The sequence below is a fragment of the Danio rerio genome, chromosome 7, assembly GCF_049306965.1.
Source record: "Danio rerio strain Tuebingen ecotype United States chromosome 7, GRCz12tu, whole genome shotgun sequence".
In the NCBI taxonomy this organism is placed as follows: domain Eukaryota; kingdom Metazoa; phylum Chordata; class Actinopteri; order Cypriniformes; family Danionidae; genus Danio; species Danio rerio.
This window is the reverse complement of record NC_133182.1, coordinates 26,367,718-26,385,363: the sequence shown is the minus strand read 5'-3', so window position 1 is coordinate 26,385,363 and position 17,646 is coordinate 26,367,718. Positions and strand designations below refer to the sequence as shown.

The following is a 17,646-nucleotide window of genomic DNA, read 5'->3' as shown; positions in this document are numbered from 1 at the left end:
ATATGCCTGTGCAATATAAATGGTCTAGGGTCACATATATAGATTGTGTGTAATTACATGTTCATTGACTCTCTTACCAGCACTTTCTTATTCTGTTGCATGCGAACAGTGATGCCGTACACGTCCACAAAGACCTCGCGCAGGAGGGACACCCGACTGATGCCTCCCTGCCTCTGGTTTTTGCCGCGGACCATGAAAGGAGTGAGGTGGCTGGGTAAATTGTTGTCTTGGCTCAACACATAGGTATACGCTCCCTGGTAGTGGTGATTGTATTTGTCAAATGTACGATAGTGAGGGTCTCCAGCAATTGTGCAGTCATCGAATTCTGTCAGAAGTAAGAGAAGGTTACGTTAGTTAGTTCTGTGTATATACAGATATATAAATCAAATATAGACCAATTCAATGTGGTCATGTTATTGGCCCATTAACATTTTCTGCTTGTTATCAAACTATTTCATAACTGTAACACAAGGCATAACTTCATAACTTCATGTTAAAACAGCTACCATAACATTATTTATCAATATGTGGACCTTTTTGCATTTTTGGAAGCTATAGAAATTGAAAATGTACAACAGGAAATAAATTAGGACCATTGTTATTGTTTACAATAGTCTATATAGTTTTAGCTTGTACAATTAACACATGCATATACAGATATACAAGAATTAAATTCTTCCCTTTTTTCTCACTTGTTTATGGTAAATACATAGTTTTAATTGATCTGATGGTCTGAGGTAAATACATTTTTAAGTCATTTAATTCTTAAACTCACTCTCGGGTTTGCAGTAACGGTCTCCATTGCTGTCAAGATCACAGATTGAGTTTTCATTGCATTCAAAGGCATTGCAGGTCAACAGTCCTCCAAGGCTGCAGGTGCATTTCTGTGTGCAGCGGTCTGTTATCCAGGAATCCCCCACCTGAAACATATACCACCCATTATTATAATATATTGTCACAGATATAATGAAAGCACTGTCAGCATTCTTTACAACATTCAAGGATTAAGTATGTTTATACACTATTCATTTACAAAAATAAAATATGACTAGAAGAGGTAGAACAATTGAGCTGAATAGTCCAAAATCTTTCTGTTTGGACATTTATAGCTGGGAATTCTTTTGTCATGCTGGAAAGCACTAACTAAGGCAGATTTGTTTGATCAAAAATACAGTAAAATGTATAATTCTGTAAAATATTATTATAAAATTCTAAGAAATATTATTATTTTAACCAAGTAAGACTTCAAGGTGTCTATTTTTACTGTATCTGTTGCATGTTTGGGTTGCCTCTCCTACCTGAAACATTAATCACCCATTATTATAATATATTGTGACGTATGTAATGAAAGCAGTCAGCATTTTTTATAACATTCAAGCATCATGTTTATACACTATTCAATTACAAAAATTAAATATGACTAGAAGAGTTAGAAAAATTGTGCTTGTCTATGCATGTCTTCAGACATCTTTAAAGTACATTTATGGCATAAAGCACATTGACGTTTTCTTTTGCCATGCTAGAAAGGATTTACTGAGGATGATTTGTTTTATCAAAAAAATATTATTACAAATTAAAATAACTAATCTTTTTAAGAGTTATAAAAAATTGACAATTTTACTCTTATTTTCCCACTCCAATTTTATATTTTGATTTTGATCATGTTTGACTTTATGGTGTCAATTTTCATCGTATCTGATACATGTTTGTATCAACTTTTTTTCTTGGTTTTCATTTGTATACAATTGATTACAGACTGCATATAAAAATGTGCTTTTATTTATGTATATACAAGCAGAGGACACTACAGTTGGACAAATATTGCTGCTGTTAGACAACATAATGTACTTTTGAGGCTTTTTTTAGTCGAGAATGTAATTGTTTAGATTGCAACTATGGAGTTTATTTATAAGGATAGTGCCTGTTTTAAAATATTTATAATTTCAGAGCGTCGGATTATTTTTTTCAGCGTAAGTTTTAAACTACAGCAGAATAAATCCTTATAAATTAATGGCATTTTAAGTCGATCTCTCTCTTTTGTATTTCGTAGAGCTGTATTTATGCCACAGAAACTGGTAGTGTTTGCTTTGCTTTACCTTTTTTGTGGTTAATTATTGTGATAACCTGACTGCAACAGAGAAATACAGAAAAATCTCTGTAAATTGATGGCATTTTATGCCGCTCAGCCTCAATCTTAATATGCGAGCAAATATCACCTGTTTTGTCATCATGCTAGATATGATGTTGGAGAATCATTCAAATCCTAGCTCTAAAGTGACGCTTGTGAACTGACAATGGTTTTTCCTGTTCTGATGTCAGCTGCAAATGTCAGTAATTTCTCGCACAAGAGTTTTTGAAACTCTTCAAGTTAAATTTTCTTTTTTAAACGCACGATTATGCCGTTGAACTGTTGTATAAACTCAATATCACACTCGTAGCAGTGCGATATGACTGTATATCAACACTGGTGGGGGGCACTAAGGCACTAAGCCTGCAGCCACAGGCCATCGCACGCACTGCTACTCGTGTGATATTGCTCATATATATGTATAGTGCCTGTTAAAAATCATCACACCTCTTTGAAATAATTACTTTGTTATACAGCCTGAAATTAAATTACATTCCAACCTTTGAAATGTTTTAGTAATTTTCTCCTAACCTCTGCCTCTTTAAAACTTTATCCTGAAGTTCTTTTGAAAGCAGGGTGTAATCTGAGTAGTAAGGTATGATGATTTTCTATAAGCACTGTATACATATCTGTATATATAGGCTTAGGAGATCCTTTTGTTTTTCTAATTTGAATTCTAATATGATGATTTGCTGCTTATAAAACATTAAAAGTGATCATTGTTCAGCTAAAATTGAGAAAAGCTGAGTTTTGCTTGGTACTTAGGTGCAAATTGTACTCACGTCGTGATACTCTCCATTGCTGTCAACGCATCCACAGCTTGAGAGAGGAACGCACTTGCCATCACTTAGCACAAAACCTGCATTACACTGACAGCCTTCAACACAGCTATTGGGTGGTAATGGGCAGAAAATGGGGAAGAGGTCAGCACAAGTAGGAGGACATGGAGGTGTGCACTCAGAGTAGTGACTGTTGGGTGGGCACGGGAGAGCTGGAAAAAAAACGAAAGACATTTAAAACACTGAATCCGAATAGAAATGATTTTCTGACATATTCAGACACATTTAAAATGTGCAGAAAAATCCATGAATATTTATATAATGCCTGGAGGTTATCAACTGAGAATCTCATAAATGCTTAATTTCATCTGCATAAAACTTCGGCTCTGTTTCATTTTCACAAATGATTCTTCCTCCTGTCAGCCAGCTCAGCATTACTTTACTTCTCTGTTTCTCTTCCACTTACGGCAGAAGGTGCTGTTCCTCCAGCTGATAGTGACTCCAGCGCTATGACAGGCCTGAGCGTAAGCCTCCACGTTATCGCAGAGTGTCGACTGCATGCCATTATATTCGCACATATCATAGACACAGTTCCCCAGGAAGGCCTCGGGAGGAATGAGAGAGTGACAGGGCTTGAAGCGATCAGACAGGATAGTGGAAGCGCACTGCACCTTGTAGATTTCTTCTTCACTCTCGTCGCAGTTTGGTTTGTCGTCAGGTCGTGGATCAGGTTGGCAGCTGCGGATGGTGGAACGAGACAAAGTAATTAGAATTAAAGAAATCCATTACTAATTTCATAACTTATATTTCAGTTGTACTTACTTTCAATTTAATTTTGTAATTACTGTGTCTGAAAAGTAACTTAATTACTCAATAAGCAATTTAATTACTTGACTCAATACTAACTCAAATCTAGATTAATCTCAATGCATAGACAGTAGGTATTAAACTCTTTAAATGCTTTTAAATTAAGTTAAACAGGAACTTTCAATTTTATATAAAAATGAACATTTAAAAACCTAAAAACATTTCATACACACCATATATTGACAAATGTCTTCTTTCATTGTTTTTAGGCTAATATTGTTGATATTATCCAACATATGAGACAAATACTCTGCTTCTAAGAATGCATACCTTATATTTTCATCAACTCATTTTTCATTCAATTGTTTTTTTCTTTAAATGTGCAATACTTCATGAATTTAACCTTCTTTACTTAAAAAATATAATTATTTAGCAATATATTTGTATAACAAAAAAATACAATTACTCTGAGTTATACGGTACTGCTAAATGTATTAAGAGAGTTAATATGAGATATTTCTTTTTTAGACAAAAGAAATCAAAGTGATGTGAACGTGGTGGGATAAAAAAAAGTAAGGAACTTAATGCAGCCTAATGTAATCGTCTGCAGTCACATATCAACACCTGTCCATCGGTAATAAGTCCCTGGTAACCTGGACCAATTATGGGGTTGCACCGTTTACGATGCAAATGACCCACTGATTTGTGGGTCATTTGCATCGCGCTACTTGCATTGCATTTGCATTGCCTCACACAATGAACATTAGATATATTTCTATATGATGTAAAAGTACTTAAAACAAATGACAACACAGTGTTGCTTTTTTCCTGGTACAACAGCACAGCAGATAACAGTAAATAGAATTATTATTATTATTACTATTACTATTGAACTGACACTGTTTCAGTTTACTATATTATTCTATGTGAAGCTGCTTTGACACAATCTACATTGAAAAAGTGCTATACAAATAAAGATGAATTGAAATAAATACTTATTACTGATTGATTTATTTTCTTATTAATTTTAATTTGTTTATGTTTTTATCTTATTTTGTTTTAAAAAATGTAATCTTCTCAAATCTCTTTAATTTTGTCTTTTTAACAAATTAAAATGAAAAATAAATTAGAAATTAATAATTAATAATATAACTAATTTATTAGGGGAAACCTGATCACCCAGTAATTTTGATCAAGTTACCAAAAAATGAAAAGTAATCCCTTTTTTATCAGAAAAGTAATTTTAGTTACAGTAACTACAATGTAAAAACTGCAAGCTTCTCCACCATTCACTCAAGTTGTCCAAACAAAAATCAATTAAGTTAACTTAATTTATTTTACAAATTTAAGTGGATTGAACATAAAACAATTAAGTTGTCACAAAAAATTGCAATAATTGGGATTTTTTTTCCAGGCCTATTTCAAATAAGCATTTTGAACAAGCAGGTAATTCTTTTTTTGAGTTCAAATTCAACACATTTATAATTTTATTATCTATTTAGGTTTGTTTAGTACTGAATTATAGAAGGGGGTGAAGAGGAACCGAATGAACTAACACTTACCCAGGATCACTGTCACCCTCTGCCTTCCAGCTGTCACCAAATTCAATAGAGTTATTCGCTGGTTTGCCATTTGGCTTTAAGTTATCATCAGAGGAATCTCCGTTGTAGTTACCGCACATCCCGCACACCTTTAACAAAAAGGACAGAAAAATAAACCAAAGCTTGTGGAATAAACAAAACCTTCTGATTTATTCATTATACATCAGGACAAGATTATAGACCACACTTATTAATATGCTGTGCCAGAGTTAGCACTTTTTTTAGAGTTAAACTCTGTCAGGGTTGACTGAAGACGCACAGTGAAAAGGAGTGGACTTTATTTTTGTGGCTATTCTAATTGTATATTTGCACTGATAAGTACATATCAGATCGGGAGTTTCATACCTTGTTGAAATAGTCTCCAGGCACTGTGATCTCAACATGGTGCACTCCATCAAACTTCACAATCAGGCCGAAGTCCGTGTCTAGTATGGTGTTCACTCCACTGGTGAACACTCGTGATTTGGCTACATTGATGTCATATGGAGTTTTTACCCTGCGTTCATTCAACTATTAGAATAGAAAAGAGTACAAGTAAGAGATTTAGCACAATGATCAATAAATTCATACAGTTTGAAATATTATCTATTATTATATGTGATTATCGATCACAAAATCAGTCATAAGTGTTGATTTTTTTAAATTCTATTATACATCATCTGAAAGCTGAATAAATGACCTTTGACACTGACAAATGGGATGTTAGGATAGGAAAATATTTGGCAGAGAAACAACTATTTGGAATCTGAGAGTTCAGTTAAATAGAAGTATTAAGAAAGTAAAAAATATATATTTAAAAAATGAAAGTTATCCAAATGATTATTTTTTTTAGAAATATTGTGAGGCATTTACAGTAGAAAATTTACTAAATATCTTCAAGGGATGAGATCTTTACTTGATCTTTATTTTAAATCCTAATGATTTTACATCCTAATGATTTTTGGCATTAAAGGAAAATAAATAATTTAGTGAATATATATTTTGATATTGCCAAAGCTGTACCCAGGCAAAACAAGACTGGGTATAAGACTTTTTGTGGTCCAGGGTCACATATGACAGTTGTATTCCAAAGTAGGTAACACTTTACAATAACAGTACATGAATAATGATGAATTAATATGCAAACTTAACATTATTTTGAATTAATGATGAATTAATGGATCTGTTAATCATGAACTTTAACTACAACATGAGTCACGTGACTTTAATGTGTAAATAATGGCTACCTTAATTACTTGTTAGTTCATGCTAGTTAATGTATTAATTAACATTTAGGCTTAAGCTAAATGTAACCATCAAGATCTCATAAGCTGTTAATCTATAATTATATCATGACTTTACATGGAGGGGCATATCACCATTAACTACTTATGAACTCCTGTGTTAAACTGTTCATGTTTATACTTTTATTGTAAGGTTTTACCCCAAATCTAATCAGAAGAAGACAAATGCAATAAATTCTTCATCTTTTTTCTGCCACTCACCAGAACTCGTCCACTCTTGCTGATGGTGATGTTGGCAGTGGGCAGGTAGACGGTCACAGAGCGAACATATGAAGCTTCTGGTTGGCCGCGCTCTTCGTTCTTGGCCACAATGGTGAAGGGTGTCACCATAGAGGTGTTGCACACTTCCACCAGTGTGTAAGTACAGGTGCCCATGTAGGTGTGCATGATGCCATCGAAGGTGTAATAGTGAGGATCCCCAGCGATGTGGCAAATGCCCACTCCTGCAAAGAAGATCAGTTAGCATAATTGCATTAAAAAGATTTGAACACAGATTCAGTGTAAAGAGAGAGATAATGAGATATTGGTAATGCAAAATGGCCACCATATCGAAACCAGCTGATAAATGTCTATTTTTTATGTTTAATGCATAGTTTTAATGTTAAGAAAATAATATCGGTTCATAAATTATGGATTATTTCTGCTGGATGATCTGCTTTAGGTGTGTGCTGCTGGCCATGAGTGGTGCCTTCATGACATGACATGACATGTTGCACGCAGCAGGTGCACATTTTAGTAGCTTATGCTAGAAGGATAATTAGAAGTTGACACTGTGGGAGTTTTTCCTTTAAAAAAAAGATCTTGCTGCTTCTTTACAATTTTCTGCAGTTAAGTTTTGCGTTTTGGCAGCACAGTGGCGTAATAGGTAGCGCTGTCGCCTCACAGCAAGAAGGTTGCTGTGTTGAGTTGGCATGTTTTCCCGTGTTGGTGTCTGTTTCCTCTGGGTGCTCCAGTTTACCCCGCAATTCAAAGACATGCACTATAGATGAATTGGGTAAGCTAAATTGTTCGTAGTGTGTGTGTAAACTGGGGGTTGAGTGTTGGGCTAACAACTCACCTCGAAAAATGTGTCTTTACGAAACGCCAAAATGGTGCGGCTAAACACCAACTTAGCTATAAACAGCTCTGGACGTAAATAAGTAAGTTTTGCATATGCCTATACGTCCGTTATCAGATTACAATTATAGAGTGATCGGTTATTTGTATTTCATTTCAGTGCATCCCTAATACATAGACAGACAGACAAACAGATGCATGAACAGATACTGTAGATGGATTTTGTTATTAAAGCAATATGTACCTGTGTTCACACAGCCTAGTTCACCCTCATTGACTTTACATTCCTGTGCAGGACCACATTGCCATGCCTCGCATGTCACAGTATTGAAAGGTGAACATGTGCAGCGCTCGGTGCAATCATCTTTTGTGAACCAGCTGTCTCCAACCTGACAAAAAAACAACATATGGATATGAATTATTAATTAACTGCACAGGGGTGTGTAGCTTAAACTAGAAGTAAAAACTGTGCTAGATGTCCTGTAACAATGCTGTGTTTCTAATTATTCAAAACTGAACTGAAAGTTCCATTCAGTTCCTCAAAGATCAACTCACAGGCCTGTAGTTGTTGTTTTTGTCAGTGCAACCGCACTCTCTGAAAGGCACACACTCATCTCCACTGAGGACAAAGCCAGGGTCACACACACATCCCTCAACGCAGGGCTCAGTACAGGTGCTTTCGGATCCAGGGTCCTGACAGCTGGCTGGACATGCTGAACCACAGTGCTCATAGTGACTGCCAACCGGACACTTGATTGCTGGAAGAAATGAAAACAGAAGAGCGCTGTTATATAAACCATTGCAATGAACGAAATGAAAGGATCAAAATGGAGAGAAAATAAAGAATGAAGCATGTGAAACTATGGGTGGAGATGGAGAGACACATAACTGCAACTGTTTTAGCACGGCCAATTTAGGAACAAAAGAAAGAAACAGCACTCATTGGTGGCTCCCTAATTGAAGGGTGCACACTAAAAAGGCTGAGGCTTTAAAAGGTAACCAGGATACAGTTAATGACAGGTTTAAGGGCCTGTAGGTCTGGAACACTTACGACAGAAGGTGTTATTCCTCCAGTTAATTGGCACCCCAGCTTGAGCGCACAGGTCAGCGTAGCTTTGAATAGCTTGGCATAGTGCCACAGCGGCACCACCGGTGCCACACTGATCAAACACACAGTTCTCAAAGTAAGGATCGGGAGGCACCACTGCATGACAAGGCTTGAAGATTCCTGGGAAAAGAATGATGAATAGGCTTTTAATGGTGCACAAAACAGATGTCATGTGTCATAAGAACAGCTCTGTAAAACAGCACAATGCAATGAACAGATGTGCTGGAATAAAGGCGTTTAACAGAGCAGTATGAGGATTTTGGTGAATTTAACCTTAAAGGAGATATATGATGCTTCTATTTACAAGATGTGAAATAAGTATCTGATGTCCCTAGAGCAGGGGTGTCCAAACTCCTGCAAAGTTTAGTTCCAACCTCAATTTTAGACACACCTGAACCAGCGAATCAACCTCTAACTAGGTATACTAGAAACTTCCAGGCAGGTGTGTTGAAGGAAGTTAAACACCGACCCTCCAAGACTGGACACCCTTGCCCTAGAGTATGTGAAGTTTCAGCTCAAAATACCCCACAAATATTTTTTAAAACTCATCGAAACTGTCCCATTTAGATCCGAATTTAAAATCAGATTATGCTCTTTTTAAAAGAGGGCAGAGCTACAAAAGCATCAGCATAGCGGCGGATTTAAAACCGGACATTTTTTTTGTGAAAAACTGAAAATGTCAAAAAAGTGGCTCAGAAGAAGGCAGTCTATGGAGATTACAGTGTTCATTTGTGCATCCTAAAACTCCATATTTATAATCTTCTCAGCCACTGACATTATCTTCAGCAGGTACGGTGTGAAAAGTCTAAATCGTGGACGACTGCTTCTCACTTAGGGCTGTCTATGTTAATGAGGGAGAGCTTTTTCACTAATGGGCGGCACATTCTCCCTCTGAAGACATGTACAGAGGGAGAATTTCAATCAGTGTATCTGCAGACTGTTTCTATGAAAGATGATGAATAGAATTAATTCATTTGTACCATTAGCAGCTGGATATATTCACACACTGTTGCCACAAGTGATTTTTACATAATAGGTCCCCTTTAAGTCATTGGCAACATTCATTGTGAAAAATATTACAATTGTAGTCAAAAGTCTTAAATAGATATTTGAATCTATGTATAATAAATATTTGCCCCCCTCCTTCCCCAGCACCACATCTCTACATCAGCTGCTGGAGGTTTTTCATCAATGTTTTTGCTATAGCATGTGTCCCGTTCTGATATTTTGACAATAGCTTTCACTCATGCCAGATGAAAATTTTCTCATTATGATTAAGCCCTTGAAGTATTTTATGTACTTGTTCATTAAATGTTATGAAGGTATGCTCACCATTGGGGTCGGTGATCATGCCACAGCTAGTAGGTTTCTGAGCTTCACTTTGGATTTTATCGTCACATTCAATGTCTCCTCCACCATGAGTACAACTGTGCCAGACAGGAACAGGCATGAATGATTAAAGCTTCGATGACAGGAAGTGCATGAATTTTTAGCAGAAAAAAAGCATGTGCTTTCACTTACTCTGGTCTGTCATCAGGCACCTGCCAACTCTCTCCAAGCTCATTGGTGCTGTCTGTGGGCTTCCCATCTAACTTGATGTTGTCGTCATTAGGATTACCATTAAAGTTTCCTGTAATATAGTAAGTAGGATTAAGCACATCAAACTATTAAGATTAAGTTGCTACATGATAACTTAGTGTGCTATCTTTACCACAAAGTCCACATAACAGTCCGTTGTAAGAGGAAGGCAGGGTGACATCTGCATGATGATTTCCATCAAAGCGGACACGCAGTCCAAAGTTGGTCTCAAGCACCACAAATTTGCCACTCATGAAGATCTTAATACCATTGGAAAGTGTTACAGGCGCAGTGACCTGAACTCCATTCACCTGCAGGACGAAGGTAAGCAAATGAATGCACTGCTCTTCTAATCCCCTCTAATCTGTTAATTAGGCTTCACAAATCCCCGGAAATGTCTCTCACCTGTATTTTGCGGCCCTTGCCCAAAATGACTGTTGTGTTGTGAACTTTGACGATAACAGATCTTACATACGACACTTTTTTATTATTGTCTCTGTGCTCGTTTTGTGTCTCCACAGAGAAGTATGGCATGCCGGAGGTTTCATTACAGGGCTTGGTGAGAGTGTAGGAGCAGGCACCCATGAAGTGATGTACTTTATCATCAAAGGTGGTATAATGAGGGTCACCAGAAACCGAGCAAATGCCTGAACCTAAAAAAGAAAGAGTTTAAAAATGAGAGATAATAAGATGTCTTGACATGTTTGTGCAGAGCTGCATTGGTGTATGTGAAAAAAAAATGTGTATGTTAAACCAACTGTTTGTCTCAAACAGTGTTTTTACCAAGTGGTTTGCAGATGTAGTCTCCATCTTGAAGCTGGCAGCTCTCAGTAGGAAGACAGCTGGTGTCATAACACTTAATAGATCCTCCTCCCTCACAAGTGCACTTCTGCTTACAGCCCTCCAGATACCAGCTCTCGTCAACCTAAAAATGACCACAATTTTATGAATGTCAAAAATTGACATCCCATTTGTTGTATTTTTCATTCATTCATTCATTCATTCATTCATTTTCTTGTCGGCTTTGTCCCTTTATTAATCTGGGGTCGCCACAGCGGAATGAACCGCCAACTTATCCAGCAAGTTTTTACGCAGCTGATGCCCTTCCAGCCGCAACCCATCTCGGGGAAACTTGTATTTTTCAATTACTTTAAAATAAACTGCACTGAACTCCACTAAATTTGATTTATGCCAAAGATTCGATTCATTTGAATAAGTTCAATAAAAAATTCCTCATTACGCCAATAGGAGGCGACAAGCGTCTTGTTTAGTGTAATGAGAACAGTGATGATTAATTAGTCTGAAATGTAGTTATTTATTTATTTTAAGTTATTATTTATTTTAATTGTCTTCGCACTATCCAAATTTAAACCAGCTCATTGGTTTCTGGGTATGCATACACAACGAATAAATCACAGAAAGGTGAGGAGAAACCGTGAATAACGTAAGAAATACTGTACAAGAAAAATAGCATGAATGACAGCAGCTAAGTAAGACGATCAACTTAAAAACATGTTTTTAAACATGTTCACCCAGCAGTGGATGAGGAGGATTGCTGGGAGACTGACATTTTTCACAGACATTGAATAGATGTGGGGCGATGCCGAGTGCTATTGCCTCACAACAAGTAGGTCGCTGGTTCAACCCTTGGCTGGGTCATTTGGCGTTTCTTTTTGAAGTTTGCATGTTCTCCCTGCGTTCGCGTGGGTTTCCTCCGGGTGCTCCGGTTTCCCCCACAGTCCAAAGACATGTGGTACAGGTGAATTCGGTAGGCTAAATTGCCCGTAGTGTATGAGTGTGTATGGATGTTTCCCAGAGATGGGTTGCAGCTGGAAGGGCATCCGCTGCATAAAAACTTTCTGGAAAAGTTGGCAGTTCATTCCACTGTGACGACCCCAGATTAATAAAGGGACTGAGCCGAAAAGAAATTAAAGGAATGAATTAATGAATAGATGTGTGTGTTCACCTTCGACAGAAATGCAAAAGGTAACAGAAACTTTTATTTTTTATTCTTTGTATTGGTTTAGTGTTTAGTTTTTTAAGCCCTTTCAGATAATAGATGAAGTTTGGAACAACACTTTGATACTTATTCTTGTAGGCATGGGGCGATAACTGGTTTTAAGGCTTTGAAACAGTCAAGGTAATAAAACTGCAAAAAAAAAAAATAAATAAAAATAAATAAATAAATAAAAAGTCTGCAAAAAAAAAAAACATTTATTGTAATCTTGTATTGTTAGGAAATCTGTGTTTATGAAGATAATGATTTATTTAAATTATTTAGCCTGACATGTTTACTGTGCAAACATATTATGAATGTTTTCTCAAAGGAAATATATTGTGTTCAATTGGAAAAAAAAAAAAAAAAAAAAAAGAATATATATATATATATATATATATATATATATATATATATATATATAATAATTTTTTTTTTTTTACTAAACCATTTAAAAATAATGTATTTTACAGCAGTAATCACAATACTGTGAAACCGTGAAATTTTTATCCAAGGCTGTCATACCGGCAGAAACTTAAACCAGCCCATGCCTATATCCCTGGTATCTGGTGCGTAAAACATGCTGGAATAGGTGGCTGAAATAGAGACTAAGCCAAAGGAAAATAAATGAATGAATTAGTTTGACACTTTTTCTCAAAAGTAAGGTAAAAAAAAATGTTTTTAGTATTTAAGAGGTCTGCATATGTGGCTTTTTAAAATCCATTTATTTGTATGTATTTGTCAAACTACTGTTAATCACGCTGTGTTCTGTAATTTTATGGAAGTTTTACACTTTAAAAGTGTCTTCTACAGTGCAAGAGCCCAATGGGTCAGCCCTAGTGTTAAACTCACTGGATGGTAGGAGCCTGAAGAGTCCACACAGCCACAGTCTTTAACAGGAACACATTTGTTGTCACTGAGGATGAAGCCGGGGTCACATTCACATCCCTCTACACACTTTTCACTGCAGCCCGGTGGTCCATTGATACCCAGACAGGTCTCTGGGCAGGAGCTTACACATATGGAGTAGTGGCTGTTTGGAGGACATACCAGAGCTGTAGGAAAAATGAGAGGAAATGCCATTAAATGATGGTGGAACTGAGATCAAATTAGGGATGCATTATAGAGAGTGTTTCCCAATTCCTTGTCTCCATCCCTCTATGACAGCATTTCTGTCTTCAGCTCCTAAAAGCCTCATAAATAATCAAAACGATATAGCTAAGTTAAGGTAAGTGTTCAGCTCTGGATTTCCTATTCCAACTTCTTGAACTCTATTCATTTCAATAATTCATATAGTGCATTAGAGAGCGCTAAAAGCAGGCTTGTCACTAGGAATTCAAATGTTATTCTAGCATGGCTGTAAGTTGCCAGATGTTAGTGCTTTATTAGATGTTTAAACCATTCTACATGTTATTCTGTGTTACTCAATATAGGCAGGTTTGACTCACGGCAGAAGTCTGGCTCCCTCCACTGATGGACAGGAGCACCTGCACTCAGGCAGGCATCGGTGTAGGCCTGAAGCTGATCACAAAGAACCTGCTGCAACCCCTGATAGCGGCACATATCAAACACACAGCTCTGGAAGAAAGGCAACGGGTTCACCACCTTGATACAGTCTCTGTGAGGAGCAAATGTAAGAGAAAGAGTTCAGTAAATTAGCAACTGTTAGTAATTCTATAATGTTAAAAACAAAGCTTGAAACCCAAGCTTATACAATTTAGGAGGAGGAATTCAAGATTTTTGTAATAAGTATTTGGAGATTTGGTGTGTCTAACCTAAATGGTCCATTTGTGTCAGTTATTTTCCCACAGTTCTCAGGTTTTGACACCTCACCCTCCAGCACTGGATCACAGGGTGGTTGAGGTCCAGGGTCAGGCTTACACCTAAAAGCACAACATCTTCATCAAACATATGAAGTCAACCTAATCCTCAATCATTGCTCTATTTCTACTGTTGATAAAATGAAGAAGAGTAAAAGATACTGACGTTGCGTCCTCATCTTCCTTAGTTTGCCAGCTGTCGCCAAACAGTTTTGAGCTGTCAACTTGGGTGCCATCTGGCTTAGTGAAGTCATTATTGGGGTTTCCATCATAGTCCCCACACAGTCCACACATCTGGTCATAGTAGGAGCTGAAAAAATAAATAAGAAAGAGATTAATGTAAAGAGATTTATTTTCCCAGAGATGCTTTTTGAAGGATTTACTCAAGACATGTAACCCTTAAAAAATCAATGTGGGTCTTTTCTACCAAACACTTTAGTTAATAATGATTAATTTAAGGAAACTGTTTTTAAAGGTTAAGTACCTGGGAACGGAGATCTTGGCATAATGGTTGCCATCCCACTGCACTTTTAGGCCGAACGGAGTTGTAAGGATTACATATTGTCCAGCAAGAGACAGAGAAATGAGTGGAGATGGAGAGTGAGGCAGAGTCACCCTGAGTCCATTCACCTGTATGTGTGGAAAAGAGAAGTGGATTAAAGGCTAATGCTACTTCTAAAAGAAGAACTGAGAGATTTTGCTCTTTGGCTTCATTAGTACGGCTATTTAATTATTTTAAAAATGAAAAACAAATGAAAGGATTTAGCACAATTGACAGAAAACATTTCAAGATATGAGCAGTGTCTCAATACTGTTATATAATCTAAGAGATTATAATGTAAGACTAAAATATATTTTATCTGCTGACTTAATCTCAGTTCTCTATCCAAGATTATTGAATGACTTGGTGTAATGATGACTGCTGCTGTGAATACTGACCAGAGTTCTCTTGTTTTTCATCATTGTCACAGTGATACCGTCAACAGTCACGTACAGTTTTCTCAGGTAGGAAACGCCAGAAGCTCCTCTCTCTTCATTTTTACCCTCTATGGAGAACCAGGGGCCTGTGGACCAGAGAGGGAAGTGACTCAGGCTTTTGTCAGGACTTAAATTCGTATTTAATGTCAATATTTTTGGATGTTTTTGAGGCATTTAATGTACTTTGAGAATCATTTGTAAGAATGCTAGAATTTTTTTGGGTGACTCCATAAAACCAACTGATGACCAAAGCATTAATGTCACAGCAGAATAGTAAAACTTGTCTTTGGCAATCTCTTACCGGTGTTGTTTTTGCAGGTGCGAGCCAGTGTGTATGTGCAAGTGCCCATGTAGCTGTAGAATTTGCTATCAAATGTGTTGTAATGAGGATCACCAGAGACTACACAGTCTTGAGATCCTGAGGGATTGTAAAAAGAAGAGTTTTTAAATGATGAAGAATATGTGAAGTCTATGACCATGCTATTCACTTGCTTATATATGGTTCTTACCTTGTGGGTAACACCCAGTTATTCCATCCTGAACTCCACATTGCTCCATTGGTGGGCAGTCAGCAGCATTACAGGTAACAAATGGAGGATCACACTTACACAGCAGATCACAGTCTTTAGTGTAGAACTCTTCACCTGGCTAAATCCACATAGAGAGGAAACACAGTGTTAGTCTGATGAAAACTATTAGTTAATTGACTAAAACAAACCATTGTTTGATATTAAAACACATGTTTTGTTTACCTTATAATAATGATCATTAAAGGTGCAACCACATGTGTTTTCTTTCACACACTGGCCAGCACTGAGGATGTATCCAGGGTCACAAACACATCCTTCAGAACAAGGTCCAGTGCACTGACTTGGTGGAACTGGTGTACAAGACGGCTGGCAAACCGGTGCGCATGAATCATAGTGACTATTGGGTGGGCATTTCAGAGCTAAAGAAAAAGGAGTGTGTGTAAGTGGTAATCACAATTTTTATTTTTACTTAAAAATGTTAATTTGTAAGAGTATGGTGGGAAAGTCAATCCCTCTAAATGGTTTTAATTGAGTTTTAATTGCTATGTATTTATTAGACTTACGACAGAAGGTGCTGTTTCTCCAGGGTCCAATTGTGACGCCACGGTCCTGACATTCATTGACGTACGACTCTATTGCTTCACACAATGCTGAATGAGCTCCGTCCAGCTCACACACATCAAACAGACAGTTTTGGAAGTAACCCTATACACACATGAGATTATGATCTGTAAGTATCTGTTGCATAGTTAAAATTATGAACTAAAACAAATGAACTAATTTTCTCACATTGGGGTTGACTTTTGGATGGCAAACAGCAAATGGTCCTTTGTTGTCCAATATGATGCCACAGTAAGCAGGACCTTCGTACAACTCCTGTTCAGCATCTGTACATCCTGGATTTGGGCCGACCTCTGGCTTGTTACAGCTGAAAGACAGAATTAAAGGTTAGTTATCTATGAATAATCATTTTAGATATAAAATTAATTGAATTGAATGGTGCCTTACTTAGGGTCTGTGTTCCAGCTGTGACCAAAGTCACTGGGGCTTTGGACCAGTTCCCCAGTTGGGGTCTGAAAGTCATCCTGAGGGTCTCCGTTGTAATCTCCACACAGTCCACAGAGTTTGTCCTCATAACTGTAGAACGATCACAAGCATAGAAACATTTAAAGGTGAATCAGTTTATAAAAGTTCTAAGACTTGTCTAAGAATCAAACTCACTCCTTGATAACTTTAATGTCCATATGGTGGTTTCCATCATAACGAACTGTGACTCCAAAGTTCAAGGCCACTGTGTAGTGCTTGCCGGACATAAAAATATCTACACCAGCAACAGGACTCAGAGGAATGTTGACATTGGTACCGTTAACCTGAGAAAAAGCAAACATAATTGTTTGTTTGAATGTGCCACTAAATCAGGTGCACAAATGATATCTATAATAAGATCATTGTCTACATGATAGTATATTTACCTGCACAGTTCCTCCTTTCAGAATAGACACTTTCACTCCCAGTGCATGAACATGAACTGCTTTTACATAGCTGATATGAAGATTGTTGTAGCGATTCTCATTGTCTGTGTATACGGCAAAGTAAGGCACGTCTGTGCTGTTACAACGTTCCGACATCAGGTAAGAACAGTTTCCCATGAAGTCGTAGTTTCGCTTGTCAAAAGTGGTGTAATGTGGGTCACCAGAGGCAATGCAGGTAGAGGTTCCTATGAGTGAAAAACACCTTTGTGTCAAATAATACATTTAAACCTGACTATAAATATCTTTTGTATTACGAGTTAAAAGTTTTGTGCAATACCTTTAGGATAGCAGCCGTGCACTCCACCAACCTCCCGACATTCTTCAGTCACAGGGTCACAGGTGTTGTCCACACAGTCGAAAGTGTAGTTGCCGGCACAGCGACACAACTTTGAACAGCCATTTCCAAAGATGATCTCGCCTGGCTAAGAGTAAATACAAAGCAAAGTTTAG

General features: G+C 37.2%; 1 protein-coding gene and 1 long non-coding RNA gene across 8 annotated transcripts in view; one reads left to right on the top strand and one right to left on the bottom strand.

The window, feature by feature from the left end:
- The window catches only part of zanl (zonadhesin, like), a 42,194-nt gene that overhangs the window by 8,652 nt on the left and 15,896 nt on the right, over nucleotides 1-17,646 (bottom strand). For 5 of the 6 annotated variants that reach the window (XM_073906025.1, XM_073906026.1, XM_068222134.2 and 2 more), the window contains 30 exon segments: nucleotides 17,474-17,618; nucleotides 17,137-17,381; nucleotides 16,886-17,034; nucleotides 16,673-16,801; nucleotides 16,454-16,592; nucleotides 16,228-16,369; nucleotides 15,887-16,083; nucleotides 15,644-15,782; nucleotides 15,436-15,552; nucleotides 15,096-15,220; nucleotides 14,641-14,786; nucleotides 14,323-14,466; nucleotides 14,112-14,219; nucleotides 13,785-13,954; nucleotides 13,189-13,391; nucleotides 11,124-11,265; nucleotides 10,746-10,993; nucleotides 10,474-10,651; nucleotides 10,284-10,392; nucleotides 10,095-10,189; nucleotides 8,706-8,882; nucleotides 8,210-8,412; nucleotides 7,899-8,043; nucleotides 6,800-7,041; nucleotides 5,661-5,825; nucleotides 5,277-5,404; nucleotides 3,374-3,645; nucleotides 2,911-3,119; nucleotides 776-920; nucleotides 78-325 (listed from right to left, as the gene is read on the bottom strand). In XM_073906025.1, the coding sequence (XP_073762126.1) occupies nucleotides 78-325; nucleotides 776-920; nucleotides 2,911-3,119; nucleotides 3,374-3,645; nucleotides 5,277-5,404; nucleotides 5,661-5,825; nucleotides 6,800-7,041; nucleotides 7,899-8,043; nucleotides 8,210-8,412; nucleotides 8,706-8,882; nucleotides 10,095-10,189; nucleotides 10,284-10,392; nucleotides 10,474-10,651; nucleotides 10,746-10,993; nucleotides 11,124-11,265; nucleotides 13,189-13,391; nucleotides 13,785-13,954; nucleotides 14,112-14,219; nucleotides 14,323-14,466; nucleotides 14,641-14,786; nucleotides 15,096-15,220; nucleotides 15,436-15,552; nucleotides 15,644-15,782; nucleotides 15,887-16,083; nucleotides 16,228-16,369; nucleotides 16,454-16,592; nucleotides 16,673-16,801; nucleotides 16,886-17,034; nucleotides 17,137-17,381; nucleotides 17,474-17,618 (5,004 nt within the window). 6 annotated transcript variants of the gene reach the window in all.
- LOC141375367 (uncharacterized) lies at nucleotides 11,588-16,110 on the top strand. Of its 2 annotated transcripts, none has more exons than XR_012383303.1 (4): nucleotides 11,588-11,762; nucleotides 13,150-13,564; nucleotides 13,770-15,717; nucleotides 15,946-16,110. It is a non-coding gene; the product is annotated as an uncharacterized lncRNA (long non-coding RNA). The 2 variants fall into 2 exon arrangements; XR_012383304.1 differs by having other exon boundaries at nucleotides 11,594-12,326.